General features: G+C 43.8%; 1 protein-coding gene across 1 annotated transcript in view; it reads right to left on the bottom strand.

Annotated features, from left to right (window-relative positions):
- The window catches only part of CILP2 (cartilage intermediate layer protein 2), a 68,759-nt gene that overhangs the window by 30,228 nt on the left and 23,184 nt on the right, over positions 1-15,347 (bottom strand). Inside the window, exons 3-6 of the mRNA XM_066604513.1 lie at positions 13,662-13,847; positions 12,785-12,934; positions 6,519-6,791; positions 4,627-4,735 (exon numbers count right to left, since the gene is read on the bottom strand). Of these exons, the coding sequence (XP_066460610.1) occupies positions 4,627-4,735; positions 6,519-6,791; positions 12,785-12,934; positions 13,662-13,847 (718 nt within the window). The remainder of the gene's footprint in view (positions 1-4,626; positions 4,736-6,518; positions 6,792-12,784; positions 12,935-13,661; positions 13,848-15,347) is intronic.

Genomic DNA, 15,347 nt, shown 5'->3' on the forward strand with positions numbered 1-15,347 from the left:
GGAAATGTTTTTTTTCTAAAATCACTGCATTCAAAGTCCCATAACTTTTTTATTGTTCTATGTACTGAGCTCTCTGAGGGCTTATTTTTTGCGAGACGAGCAGTAGTTTTTATTGGTACCATTTCGGGGTGCATACGTTTTTTTAAACACTTTTATTGCGTTTTTTGGGAGGCAAAATGCTAAAAATTTGCCTCCGTTTTTTTGTGTTTTTTTAACACTTTTTGCCGTGCAGGATACAAAGTGTGTTTGATTTATTGTACGGGTCTTTATGGACATGACAATACCAAATATGTGGGATTTTTTGAGAAAAAGCATAAAAAAGGTTTTTTTACATTTTTATTTTTTGTACTTTTTTTACACCATCTGTGTCCCTCTGAGGGACTTACACTGCAGCACTGATAATCGCTACGATAAGGCATGGCAGGGCTTCTCTCCCACAATGCCTTATCACTTATTACAGCGATCTTAGGCAATGGCAATACAGGACGTCATTGCCATAGCAACCAGCCGGGCTTTCACGATGTTATCGTGATAGCCGGCTGAAGTCACAGAGGGAGCGCGTTCCCTCTGTGAACCCTTTCCCTGCTGCGATCTACATAGATCGCGGCAGGGAAAGGGTTAACAGTGGGGGGGGGGGGCGCATCCCCGATGCACCCCTGCTGTCGCAGCGGGATAGTGCGAGATCTACTATGATCTCGCGCTATCCCTATGACGTAAGGGTACGTCATTTTGCGGGAAGTACCCTGCTGCCATGTCATGGGGAGGGAAGGGGTTAAATAAACAACTTATCACGCAAAAAAGAAGTCCTTAAACCAAACATGTCAAAGAGAAAAAAAATGTTCTGACCCAAGGAATGCACAAAAATAAAGACTTAAAAACAGGTTGCTCATTAGTGCTTAAAACAGGCCAGACATGAAGGACTTAACGGCAGGCATTCACTGCTGGTCAGTGAGGTTATAGATGGAGGGTTATTGCATGAACTCCATGTAAATCTCACCTCAGTAACTCCACTAGTTTGTGGAACTCCCAGCAGACAGAGGGGTCCTCCTGCGGGAGCCGGCAGCGCATGGTTAACTACCTGAGCCGGGTGCAGGTGGCTCTGCTGTCTGTCAAATATCTCTAATGATGTCACACTCATGTGGCCAGTCATGTGACCAGCCTGTGGGAGGAGCCAATTGCGAGTTTACTACAGCAAAGAATGTTTACAGAACCATATAGCAGCCTGTTGGTTCCCGGGACGCCTCACTGGTGGCTGCTGACACGCTGCTATGGGAATAGAAGTATCCTGAGAGGAGCCACAGCTGCAGTGTTCTCTGATTCGGTATGTCAGCCTTGCCTCTCCTCCCCTGCAGCAGCCACACACCCCGGCCACACCAATCACGCGGCTGCCAGTGTAATGCCGGTCGCACTGCCCTGCCTTCTACAGAATGCACAAGTTGTGCATTTTGAATATGGCGGGGCTTCTGGGCCCCCACAGAGCAAGGGCCGGGTCGCAACGGCTCCCCCTGCTCCCCCTCACGATACGCCTATGCTCCAAACGCTATGAGATGTCGCTCGTCTTCCTCCATGTTCACCCACATGGAAGCTGAAGGTGCTTCTATGTGGCTCTGTGTCAGCACTCTGTAGCAGGCAATATCTCCCTTCCTGCTCTCAATCACTCCTATTTATACCTTCACTCATACCACATGACAAGACAAACTGATACATTTACATGCAAGCAATGATTTTATTAACATTAACCTCTCAATCATGGCAGCTGTGCAACACACACCTGATATGACAGGACAGGCTTTGCACAGAATATCTATATAGGACAAAACATGTATGACATTTATGGAGGGGACCAGGATGATGTTCTGGGACACTACACCAGTCTGGAATGTTCTAGCCGTAACAAGTTATCACACATAGGAAGAATTCAATAGGTAATATGTTAGGGGCATACGTATTGACTATGCATAGTTTTTCATTATATGTCTCCTATTATTAGTAATTATCATTCTTGCTCATCTGTTATGACCTTTGTTGCGTTATATGGTAGGGAGTTGGGAATGAATATCGACACTCCCCTTTTCTTTGTGACAAACAGAAAATAATAGTGGGATTGGTACTGAGAATTAAAATGTTCTGGGTGGGAATCCTGCGAGAAGTGTGACTCTTGTATGCAAATGATGTCAGGTCTGTGCTTCTCTTAATCAAGGAAAGCCTTCCTACGCTTAATCGGGGAGTTAAATCGCCTTACATTGTGACTTATAATTCTACACATTATTTTAATATTTAAACTTTATTCTGGGGGTCAGAACATTTATGGAGATACCAGATATATATATATTTAGTATCTCCATAATCATACTGACCCCAAGAATGAAGTTAAAATGTCCTTTATGACAAATTGCTCTCTTTCCCTTCTGAGCTCTGCCGCATTTCCAAACACAAGCTGAAGTTTCTGTACTTAGGTGAAATTGCTTAAATTGTGCAGTGATTTTATTCTCATTGCCCCTTGTGAAAATGAAAGGTTTGGGGCTAAACGTATATATTATAGGAAAAATTGTAATTTCTCATTTTCATGGTCCACTGCTAACAAATTCCACAAAACATCTATGGGGTCAAAATGTTTATTACACCCATTAATGGGTTCCTTGAGGGGTACAAGGGTTCTTCAAAAGCTACATAGGTTCAAAAATGATTCCAGCAAAATCTGTGCTCCCAAAGCCAAATGGCGTTCCTCCCCTTCAGAGCTCTGCCATGTCTCCAAATGCCATTTTCCATCCACACATGGGGCATTTTCTTATTGGGGAAAGTTGGATAGCAAATTGTAGGATACGTTTCTCCTATTGCGACTCATGAAAATCAAAACTTTGGGACTAAACCTGCTGTCACGTTTGTTCTCCTGGGACCTGTGGTTCTGTGGGTTTCCAGGAGCACACTGCTCCCACCAGCCAATCACCACCGGTCTGCTGCATATAGACACCAGACTCTCTTACTAGACGGCGCTAGTTATTTATCCTATCTCACTCAGGGCTTGCTGTTATGCATGATGTTAGTCTGAAGTGTTTCACGTCGCAATAAACAGTCAAGCTAAAGAATAATGTTGCATTTAGATGTAACAATTATCATTCAAAGAATCGTTAAAATGAGCAAAAGTGAATGACAATTGTTCGATATAAGGGCTTAAACAGACGGGCGTGTTTTTGTTCCGTTATGTGATCGTGAAAATCATGGTCGCATAACGGGACGAAACGAAACCATTGATTTCATTTCCACTATCACGATTCTCTCGCGTTATTACTACCCGCCAGAAAGATAGGGCAGGACTTATCTTCCTACTTCTTTCTTCACTAGTGCGAAATTTGAATAGTCAAAAAAAACGTTAATGCGCTAATACGCTCCGATGTGTTTTTGCCCTAAACGTGAGCCAACGACCCGTATGTTCACTTTTTCTTCATTGTTCAGTTTCAGCAGGACCTTGTTGGCTTGTTCACTTCTTGTTGCGTTTCAACACTCAGGGTGTACATAGGAATGTGAAACAGAGAACGAGAAGGGAACGATTTTCACGATGATCTGCCCGCCTAAACAGGCTGCACGCCTGCGAACACGTTAGTGCTGATGTCCCTCGCTCGTTCAAAGGAGAATCGGCTCGTCTAAAAGTGCCTAACCCACCTGTAAAAGGGCCCCACAACAGGCATTCTCTCATAAAGGGCTTAAACAGACGAACACATACTATGTTACTATGTTACATGCGCAAATACACTCACTGCTACGGGACGTATTTGCGCATGAGCAAGTCAAAAGTCTCCTTTGTTCTTACAATTCAATCTCTGCGCTATTGTGCGGGCAAGGAATAAAGAGCAGGAAGACAGGGCAAGGCCTATCTTTTCTCATGCATAGGAATTGCGCATGCTAAACACACTTGTGAGAACGAATCCATTGAAATCAATGGCTTTGCTTTGTCGTGTTTTGCGCTCATGATTTTCCAAAAACACGTTTGCCTGTTTAAGCCCTTATTCTCACAGCAAGGTTCAAGCGCTCATTCACACAGACAGTCAAGGCCGGACTCTTGCATATCTGGACATCAAAATCCATGAACTTAACTTAGCAATACCCTTAAATGTACGCATATATATCCGCACACCCACACAAATATAAATTAACTAGACATTTTCACAGTATCGTCTGGAAGGCTTCCTTGCACGTTATTCTACAGTAACCCCCTTCAGTCATTTCATGCCTCCATACCCATATTTCCTCATAGTAATTTGACAACCCTATGTTCTAATGGTCACTGCACACCCCTATGTCCCTCCCATGGTCACTGCGCACCCCTATGCCTCCCCCCCATGGTCCCTGCACACCCCTATATTCCCCCATAGTCCCTGCACACCCCTATATCCCCCCATGGTCCCTGCACACCCCTATATCCCCCCCCCCCCACGTGGTCACTGCACACCCCTATCCTCCCCCCATGGTCACTGCACACCCCCACACCCCCATGGTCACTGCACACCCCTGTGTCCCCCCCCCCCCCCCCCCATGGTCACTGCACACCCCATGTCCCCTCCCCGTGTCAAACTATGTTATTGTGTAATTATAACACGTTTTAGTTGTGCAATTCCTCATACAACTCACCAGTAATACTTAGATGGAACCGGATTCCCAATAGCATCACAGCAAAATGTCACCTTATGTCCTTCTCTGCGAATTTTGGAGTATGGATGTTGTATCATGTATGGTTTTTCTAAAATTGTACAAGCAAAAAGGAATAATAACAGAACCATTAGAGCCGGACGAAATATAAGTGATTTCTCACAAACTTTTTCTTTTTTTTCTTTTCACAAATATGCAAATACGCGTGTAATGCAATAGAATATGGTAGAATGGTAAGGAAACTGGAGCGCTGCCTGTGGGGCTGTAATTCTCAAAGCAGTTGTGGTATCATGTATGTAAAATGCTCTTGTGAATTGCTGCACAGAACTTGCAGTAACTTAAATTAACATTTCATAAGTTCTTACCCAACTTGGTAATATCTACCTTGTCCAAACAAGAAATCGTTCACACTCACTGTACAAGTGACTGAGAGGAATAAACGACTGGTATTTAAACGGAACGATTAGTGAATGAGCGAGCGATGAATTTTATGCCTACATAAAAATGAACAACGAACCAAAAGTGAACGATTTATTGTTCAATCATTGGCTGCATTTACACTGAGCGATTATCATTCACTTTCACTGGTTTGAGCCAACGTCTGAACAATGAACCATAAATGGTTCACTTCTCATTCATCATTCAGTTTCAGCTGACATAAAAACCACCGTTGGCTCGTTTACTTGCCGTTTAAACACTTCTCATTTAGCATTTCACATAGTGAATGTGAAACACTGAATGGGAAGTGAATGATTCTCACTGAACGAGTCAACAATGAATCTGTCTGTCTAAACAGGCTGCACAAGAGAGAATGATCTGGTGATGACATCACCAGCTCATTAGCTCAGGCAAACAAGATCATGCTATCTAAAAGGAGCCTTGAGGCCCTTCTACACACAAAGATAGTCTTTAAAACGACTGAAAGATTGAAAGATTTAGCAATCTATTTGCATAAACTGTTAATGGACATTAACAGTTTATCATCTTCATTTGCATGTAAAAGGGCCCTAGGAGTTGTTTGCAAAGCCCAGCTTGTGTTTCAATATGCCCAGCCAGCAGATTGCATTGTTTTCTCTGGGCTATTGTAAACATACCAAGGAGAGAACAGAGTGCGGTCTATTGACAGATAAATGTGTTTGCTTTATCTCTCAGTGGCTGAACAATGGATTGTGGCTGCACAAACGAAAAGTGCACAATGCTGCTCATTTTTGTCCGTTTGAACAAATTTTGAGCAATAATCGTTGTGTGTAAAAGGGTCTTTACTCTGCTCGATATCTAACAAGAACTGATCAGCGAGAGATCAGCGTTCGTTTATCTGGCCTTCACACAGACCACTTCAGGATGTAGGAGTGACAGGCGACCGCTCATGTGATCAGTTATCGCCTGTACTGTTTTATGGCTCTTGGCAGGACATCTCCATTTACACGAGGAGATGTGCTGCCGACCATGATGATTTTTGATGTTGCATGAAAGATGCGATCACCCAACAAACGAGTGTTTTCTTGTGTATCAGATGTTCAGCAGCACCTTCACGCGGCCCGATGATCTAGCAAACTAATTATCTTATGAACATTCTGGTCTGATCATCGGGACTTTTTAAAAGGTATTTTCTTCTCTTCCCAGGAACTGAAGACAAACTTTTTGTACAAAATTAGCTGTGATGGTGAGAGAAAATCACAGGTACTGCATAGGACTCAGGTACAAAGTCATTTTTTACTGCAGGTACATACCTTATACAGTATATTACCCGACTTCAGCCTAGTTCCTACTGAATACAACCGTTATATCACATCAATATTCACTTTTAACAAATACAGATGAAAACTTAAAAAATAAATAGTCCATTTCATATTCCTCATTCATATGAAACCTACCTAATCTCTTTAAAACAGCCTCAAAATAAGAGATGTTGGGCTGACTCCTCCGGCTTTGTAAAGTTGCGGTAGAGAATCCATCCATTCTCACGGTGATATTTCTGTACACATCTTTGCAGACGCCTCTCAAGCTGAACATCCCATGCTGGTCCGTTGTACTCTGGATCTTGCCATTCAGAAACACTTTGGCATTGGGCTGGACAGCCCCATGAGCACTTTGAACTTTTCCTACTAAAGTGTTGTTGGCACAAATACATCTATGGCAGGATGGTTCTGTGTTCAAAAAAGGCGCAAAAGTCAGCAGTTGTACGATGATATAATAATCACAGTTTGCTACATAGCAACAAGTAATTAAATGAGCTCTTTAGGGTTAGAACACAAGGTCTCTTTTTTCCCAGAAACAACATGACTCTTGTCCCGTGGGATGTGTCTGGTATTGCAGCTCATTGTTACCAGACATGGATTTTCTACGGGCACTTTTACATGGGACTATCTGTTGGGTGTGGATGCCCGAAACATCGTTCCGACACAATCCTGGACTTTTACACAGGTACAATCATCACTAGTGAATGGAGGTGGAGCGGACTGAGAATCATTCCACCTACCCACCTCTATTTGCAATAAACAAGCAGTCGTTCATAAGTGGTACTGCCTGATTACACGGGCCGATCTGCATGCAGAAACTGAATGACGAACAAGAAGCGAACAATATCTCATTTGTCGTTCAGTCGGGGTGTGCCTTTACACTTAAAGGGGTTGTCCCGCGGCAGCAAGTGGGTCTATACACTTCTGTATGGCCATAATAATGCACTTTGTAATGTACATTGTGCATTAATTATGAGCCATACAGAAGTTATAAAAAGTTTTATACTTACCTGCTCCGTTGCTAGCGTCCTCGTTCCCATGGAGCCGACTAATTTTCGCCCTCCGATGGCCAAATTAGCCGCGCTTGCGCAGTCCAGGTCTTCTCCTGTTCTCTATGGGGCTCCGTGTAGCTCCGCCCCGTCACGTGCCGATTCCAGCCAATCAGGAGGCTGGAATCGGCAATGGACCGCACAGAAGAGCTGCGGTCCACGGAGGAAGAGGATCCCGGCGGCCATCTTCACCGGTAAGTATAGAAGTCACCGGAGCGCGGGGATTAAGGTAAGCGCTCCGGTGAGCTTTCTTTAGGTCCCTGCATCGGGGTTGTCTCGCGCCGAACGGGGGGGGGGTTGAAAAAAAAAAAACCCGTTTCGGCGCGGGACAACCCCTTTAACAATAATCATTCAGATTCCTGCTGGATGCAGGGAACTGAACAATTTAACGGCCCATGTAAAAGGGCTCTAAGTCTACTGCTGAGTCTATGGATGTATGGTCCCCAGAATCCCCACTGACTTGTAGCAGGTGTGCTACGGAGTAGAACTTGTGGTGATGTCAGGAACGTAGCCAGGGGTAATTAATGAGATAGCATTCAGTATATAAGGGTAAGTTCACAGATTTGCTATGAAAAATTTCCACAGAAATCTATAGAGAAAAGTCACAGATCCACATCAAATTATCTGGATCTTGATGTGCATGTGTTGCAGATTTCCTGCTACATAAAAAAAGGAAAACAAAGTCAGTGCTTTTGAAATTTCCATGGGTATTCCACAGGAAAATTGTAACAATTGGCTTTTGTTGTGGATTTTGACGTCCACATTGAAACAGGAAAATTTGTAACCATAGTTAGATGACAAGCCAGGAGTCGATATCAGGAGTAGAACCACCTCAATAGACAACACAGGAAGATAATGAGGGGACCAAGGCACAGAATTCAGAATGGAATCAATACAGTAACAACAGCCAGTCAAGAATATACCTTCCAGTTAGAGGAAAAGGGCAAAGTCCTCTTTAACCCCTTAAGGACCAGGCTGTTTTACACCTTAACCCCTTAATGACATGGCTTATTTTGGCGTTGAGGACCAAGTGATTTTTGGTATTTTTCCATCTCCATTTTTCAAAAGCCATAACTTTTTTATTTTTCCGTCGACGCGGCCTTATAAGGGCTTGTTTTTTGCATGGCGAGCTGTAGTTTTTATCGGTGCTATTTTTGGGTACATAGGCTATATCGTAAAACTTTTATAATTTTTTTTATGATAACAGGGAGAGAAAACGCATCAATTCTGCCATAGATTTTTTTTTTTACAGCGTTAATCATGCAGCATAAATGACACACTAAATTTTTTCTGCGGGTCGGTACGGAATACAACGATACCAAAATTCTTATATTTTTTTAGGTTTTTACACTTTTTTGCAATAAAATGTTTTTTTTTTCTCTATAGCTGCATTCAAAGTCCTGTAACTTTTTTATTTTTCTATGTACTGAGCTCTATAAGGGCTTATTTTTTGCGAGACGAACTCTAGTTTTTGTTGGTTCCATTTTGGGGAATGTACGGCTTATTTGATCACTTTTATTGCATTTTTTGGGAGGCAAAATGTTAAAAATTAGCACTTTGCCTGTGTTTTTTAGCGTTTTTTGTTGCGCTATTTGCCATACAAAATAAAAAGCGTATTTAACTTTTTGTACATATCGTTATAGATGCGACAATACCCAATATGTGGGGTTTAAATTTTTTTTTTACCTTTTTTTATGCTAATATTAGAAAAAGCATAAAAAAGTTTTTTTTTTAACTTTTTTTTTTTACATTTTTCTTTTCTTTTTTTTACACTATTTGAGTCCCTCTGAGGGACTTGCAGCACTGTGCCTATGATCGCTGTCATAAGGCATGGCAGAGCTACTGCTCTCCCATGCCTTATCGCTTATACAGCGATCATAGGCATAGGCAATACAGGACGCCAGTGTCTGGCGTCCTGTTGCCATGGTGACAGGCCGGGCTCTCGTGATGACCTTGTGAGTGCCGGCCGGAGACATAGAGGGAGTGCGGTCCCTCTGTGAACTCTTTCCCTGCCGCGATCTACTTAGATCGTGGCAGGGAAGGGGTTAACAGCGGGGGACGCATCTCCGATGCCCCCCGCTGTTGCTGCGGGACGCCGGCTGTGACTGACAGCCGGCTCCCGCTGCGGGATAGCGTGGGATCATATGTAATCTCGCGCTATCCCCAGGACGTACCGGTACATCCTCTTGCGGGAAGTACCAGGCTCCCAGGACGTACCGGTACGTCCTGGGGCGGGAAGGGGTTAAGGACCAGACACTTTTTAGGGATTTTGCCCACATGGTGGTTTTACTGCCCTATTTCTTTTACTTTAACTACCAAAATAATTTGTGCTTCCTTTGTTTTCCCGTGACATGTAGGGCTATTTTATTAATATCTTTTTCACTGACTTTTTTTCTGTTTTTTAGTTTTATTAGGGGTAAAAGGCTAAAAAAATGATTTTTCTTTTAAACTTGTATAGTGTTTTTTTTAAATTAGTAAATCTATGCTAAAACAAAGTATGAGAACGGGTTCCTCATTTTGTCTCCAACATTTTATATATGTGGTTTCAGATTACAGGTCATAAAGTGAAGATTACATAAGGTGATGGTTTTGGTAGTCACTGGCAGAGCTGATCAAGGTCTGCTAGGACCGTGCAGCTCTGCTGCAATAGGCGGGTCGCATAGTGGAAGAAACACTTCTCAGTACATAGTACTCATTGTGCGCTATGTACCCAGGAAAGGAAAAGGCAGAGCGGTTAAAAACCACTTCTCCCTACTCCTCAGGATTCTCAGCTGTGACTAACAGCTGACGACCTGACTTACTCCTGCTTGATTGCAGAAGCAGAGGCTTTAATCCTGTGCCATATTTTTGATATTGGCAGGGATTAAAGCCTAGGACCAAGCACTGTAAATTTACAGTGCTCGGTTCATAAGGGGTTAAATAGGCCCACATAAGCGACATCATCTAGGACCACTGGTTGCCCTTGTGACCTAGTGCTTCCAGCAGTACAGAGTAGAAGATCTGTGGCTGGTTCCAGGCATCCATTTGCTGGTTTAAACCAAGCAATATCATCCACACTCAAGTAAATCAGTCTGAGCAGCAGTACCAGATGCTGCCTACAGCCATGAGTGGTGTTGTTTGTGGGCAAATAGAGAGCCTTTAATAGCTAACAATAGATTGTGAAGGTTCTTGTTATATAGAGTAGATGAGTTTGTTGCTGTGAACACAACATTTAAATGGTCACTAACTTTGCAAACAACTTGTGCTAAGAAGACCTCCTATGCGATAACTAGCAAAATTGCAAATCACTTTATTCACCTAAAATCACATTTTTGAACTGAAAAATCCAAATAAACGTGTTGGCCACTAGGGGTCTCTCTTCCTTTTAACTCAGTGTTCACTACCTGTTGTCATATGAAGTTTGTCTTTAGTAACAGAAACATCAAGGTGAATAACAGGAAGTATAGGGGGTAATGATTCATTCTGCCTATAGAAGTCCATGGAGAGGAGTGAGGAGGAGGAAGAGACAAGCAGAAAGTCAAAGACGTGGCTGCTTGAGTTAATGGTAATTTACTTTCTCACAGCTTCTTAAATCACATCTGCACTGCTCAGTACTCCTATATAATCTCCTTTATGATGCAGTTCTGCTTGTGTGCGTTACAGAGTTGAAGGGGTTTGCCGGAAGTTGCTGAAAAAGTGGCTAAGGGCAGTCAATGGTGTAAAAGAGAAAACTATGCACTACTCACTCAATAAGTGGCCCCTGGCGCAATGCAGCTGCCTAATCCCCATCACTCTGGTCCCTGCAGTGGTCAAGGGCAATTCATTGTTTATATCACCTCTTCTTTCAATCACTAACTTCAGCGTGTGTAGTAGACACATGTGTAAGGTGGTCACATGAACTATGAACGGCACATGACTACTTCAAGAACGTCCGGAATGAGAGCAACAGGGGCCAGAAAGGCTGCATTGTACCAGGATGCATTTAATGGGTTAGTAGTAGAGATGAGCGAGCGTACTCGAGCGAGTATCACCATTTTTGAGTACATGCCTGTTTGCCCGAAAAGATTTGGTGGGCCAGCGGGGTAGAGCGTGGGGGAACGGAGGGGGAGAAATCTCTCTCTCCCCGTTCCCCCCTGCTCACTCCCGCAACTCACCGCTCACCCCTGCCAGCCCCCGAATCTTTTCGGATGAGCAGGCATGTACTCTAAAATGGTGATACTCGCTAGAGTAATTTGCCTTAACGAGTACGCTCGCTCATCTCTACTAAGTAGCGTATAGTTTTTTTATTTACACCACTCCCTGCCATTCACAATGGGAAAATCCCTTTAAGGAGTAGAATCACACATTTTCTCCATGTGTACCTCATAACTGCAGTCTCCACCCACCAGTTCAGAGTGCATCAAAAAGTGATGATAGAATATGTGAGATTTCATAAAGAGCCTCCTCCTGCTCAGATCGCCCGGACTGACAAGCCTCTCCATTTATTCAAACAGAAGAGACCTATCAGTCTTGGTGCATCGGATGGTCAGAGACCAGTGAGGCCCCGCCATTATGTCTCTAAGTCCACTGTGTCTCCAAAGTATGTTTTGTCTGAAATGCTGCAGTGTTTAGTCGTGAAGCAGGAGGATGGTGTATATGGCGCGGGGGTGACAGATGGAGGTGGAAGCTGCATACATGTCTTTTTTCAGCAAACAAACTTTATGTAGCAGAATTTGGGTTTTCACTCCATAGAAGGGCACCACAGTGCTTAAGATATGGCGTTCTGTGTGCCTTTACTGCTCCCCACTCCCTGCCACTGGTCTGGCAGGAAGAGTGACCTCTACCAGGTGCTTCAGGTGCCTTCACCATTCCCCCCTCCATCTGGCTCAATCTTTGATCAGGGCAGAAGTTATTGCCGGTAGCCAAACCAACTGCTTGTCATAGTGGCTGAGTCACTAGAGTAAGGGGCAGCGCTTCCCCCTAAGAAGAGTACAACATACATGTCCGCACTGTACATGCCTGTCCCTAGGTCAAAATATGGCTGAACATACAAACGTGGGTAGCATAAAGAATCGAAGTTCTAAAAGACTTGATTTAGTGACATGCATTTTAATGATTTTAACCAACAACATGCTGAATTACAATTTCCTGCTGTTTTTTGTTGACTTTGACGGCCAACAAGTCTATCGCTGCCCTCCTTGTGATGTGTGACAATGCCGTGCTTCTAGTGCCTACAGAAGAGCCTTTCTATTTATCATGACTAAAGTCTAGATCCCTCATTTCTTTAGGATTTGTTATGGCGTTGATTGGTGTGTTTGAAGGCTGATTAGTATTCTGCTATATAGGACTCTTCTGATTCTTAAGCAGGGCATCATTTTCTTATATTTGAATTACTTGTACATGGAGATATCCCACACTTCTGAATTTGGAAGGAATGGCCAGAGCAAGGGTTGACATTGCTGAGACACGTCCGACGCCGGACAGTCTTCCCCCCACCGCAGGTTTTTGTACAGGTTGTCCAAGTGCTCCACGAAGACCATTTTCCTGTAAAATATAATAAGCAATGATGTAATCATTCTTTAGAATAAACTTTGCATATCCACATGATTAAAATGAGCTGAGTCAGAGCTGTATGTGGCTGATCAAGGACTCTCCAGATCTGTGTTGAAGGTTTCAATAGGAAACCTCACATCGCACTCACTTGCAAATCATACGGAGTGCAATGTGTTTCCCGCCCCATTGAAAATAATGGGCGAGGCGTTCCTAGGGAACACCAAAAGATCGGACATGCTGCAATTGTTTTACCATTGCACGATGCAATGCAAAAAAGATCGCTCATGTATAGCGCTCATTCAAAAGAATGGGGTTCATATTCATGCAAGAGTTGCGCGTCTCACAAAGCACAATTCTCGCACAATTTACTCGGCCATGTGAGAAGCAGCAGAGTCTTAGTATACAATATACTCGAGGGTTGAACTCTTATTATAGAAAACAAAACTACTACAGGCAGTAGGAAGTAGTTAAGAGTAAGTTCTTTCACAGAGGTTGTCTCATCAGGCAATCCCTTTCATATACTAACGGCTCCCGGTATGTCCTGCAGATACTCTGATTTTCAGCCTTCTCTGACCAGACATGACCTGTAGCGCCTCTTTGTTCTGGTTCATATATGGGGTTCTGAGCTGGGAATCCCCCCCCCCCCCCCCCCCCCCCCCCCCGCCCAGGGCATAAGGACAGCGGGTGTCTTCATTCCCTTAACCCTACTTTGGATTACCTAGAACGCACGGCTGAGTGACGCAGACTCTTCGCTCGGTGGCTTTCCCTATACACTTCTCCAGGCTCAGTGACATTAACGGCTGCACATTGATGCAGGTGCGTTGCCTGATCTGAATGCCTTTCGCTCCACATCCTGTCTGAGAGCAAGTACTCCATGGAGACCAATGTGACCAAAAGAGAAGATCTGCAATAGTAAAAAGTAAGACAAGACTCACTATATTGAACATGTCTGAATTATAACATTAGTTTTGATATCGAGTAACATTTAATTGTATTCCATCTTTAAGCCTCTTTCACAAGGGGCGACAGTGGTATTGTCGTGAGAAAATCACAGCGATATCGCATCGGTGTTCTGTGTGATATCGCTGCATTTTCTCGCTGCAATATTGCGATTTTGTGTTGCTACAAAGTCACGTGACTTTGTAGCGCTCTTTTGCTGGGATTTTCGTGAAGGCTTGAAATATAAGCCCTAACCCGAAAATAAGCCCTAGCTGCGTTAAAAATTTAAAAATATATATCCCCTAACAGCCGCTATGCGCTTCGCCGCACGTTTTCTCTGCAGGATCCCAGCACTTGTCTTCAGTCTTCAGGCAACGATTCCTGGTCAGGTGTTTGAAAAACCACACCTCCAGAAAGCGCTGCCTTTGATTGGTTCTTGAGCGCAGCGGCTCAGCCATTCAGAGCCAGCGCTCAATGAACCAAGCACAGCTGGCTGAGCCATGGCGCTTGAGAACCAATCAGAGCCAGTGCTTCCCGGAGACGGGAGCTTTGAACCTCCAATCCAGAAAGCACTGACAAAAGACTTCAAACAAGTGCCGGGGACCTGCGAGGAGAAGTGCGGCAGAGCTGACGGCAGCTGTTAGGTGATGGTTTATTTTATTTTTATACAGCTAGGGCTTATTTTAGGGCTTTTACAGTAGGACTTCCTGCTGTAAAAGTTGCATCGCACCCCATGAAAAACGCGTTTTCATGCGATGCAACAGAAAGGAAGGTTCCATAGGGAAACATGGGCAAATTGCGGCAATATTTAGGAAAGCATGGACTTCACATACATACGATTTGTAGCACTGTAAGCATTGCAAGAAAATAGCGCAATTTTATCACCCATGTGAAACCAGCCTGATAGTCCTGCATTTCACCACCAGGTGATCCAGTAAGAATTTACTCTCCTCTCTTTTACTCCTCTTCCCCTGTGTCGGGCGCAAAGAAACATTCACAGTTTTTAATGGGATTGATTTAACAAGAAGTGTAAAACATTTCCCACAACGATGTTCATGCTGTAAAAGCTGCATGGATTTGAAACAGAATTACACCCTTTTACCTTTAAAGAGGTAGTCCGGTTACTTCCCTTTATTAATATAACAAAAAGAGCTGGACTTACCCCTCCGCTGCCCCCTGGTTCCCGCGCTGCAGTCCCGCTGTGGTATCTGGATTTCTTGTGACCGCGGCCATCACCGGAAAAGAGGCTGCTGCGTCACCGCTTGTTCTCCTGGCATCAGTGTTCCAATCCCGCACTGGATCCCGGCGGCAACAGCGGAGGGGCAAATATAGCTCTTTTTTCTTTTTTTGTACACAGACGTATTAACCCTTTCCAATCCACTGTCTGATGTCTTCCTACATTCTGATTGAAGCTTGTACAGCTCCAATGTCAGAAGACGTACGACAGGGTATTCTTACCGTCTAT

Source organism: Eleutherodactylus coqui, chromosome 5, assembly GCF_035609145.1.
Source record: "Eleutherodactylus coqui strain aEleCoq1 chromosome 5, aEleCoq1.hap1, whole genome shotgun sequence".
Classification (NCBI taxonomy): domain Eukaryota; kingdom Metazoa; phylum Chordata; class Amphibia; order Anura; family Eleutherodactylidae; genus Eleutherodactylus; species Eleutherodactylus coqui.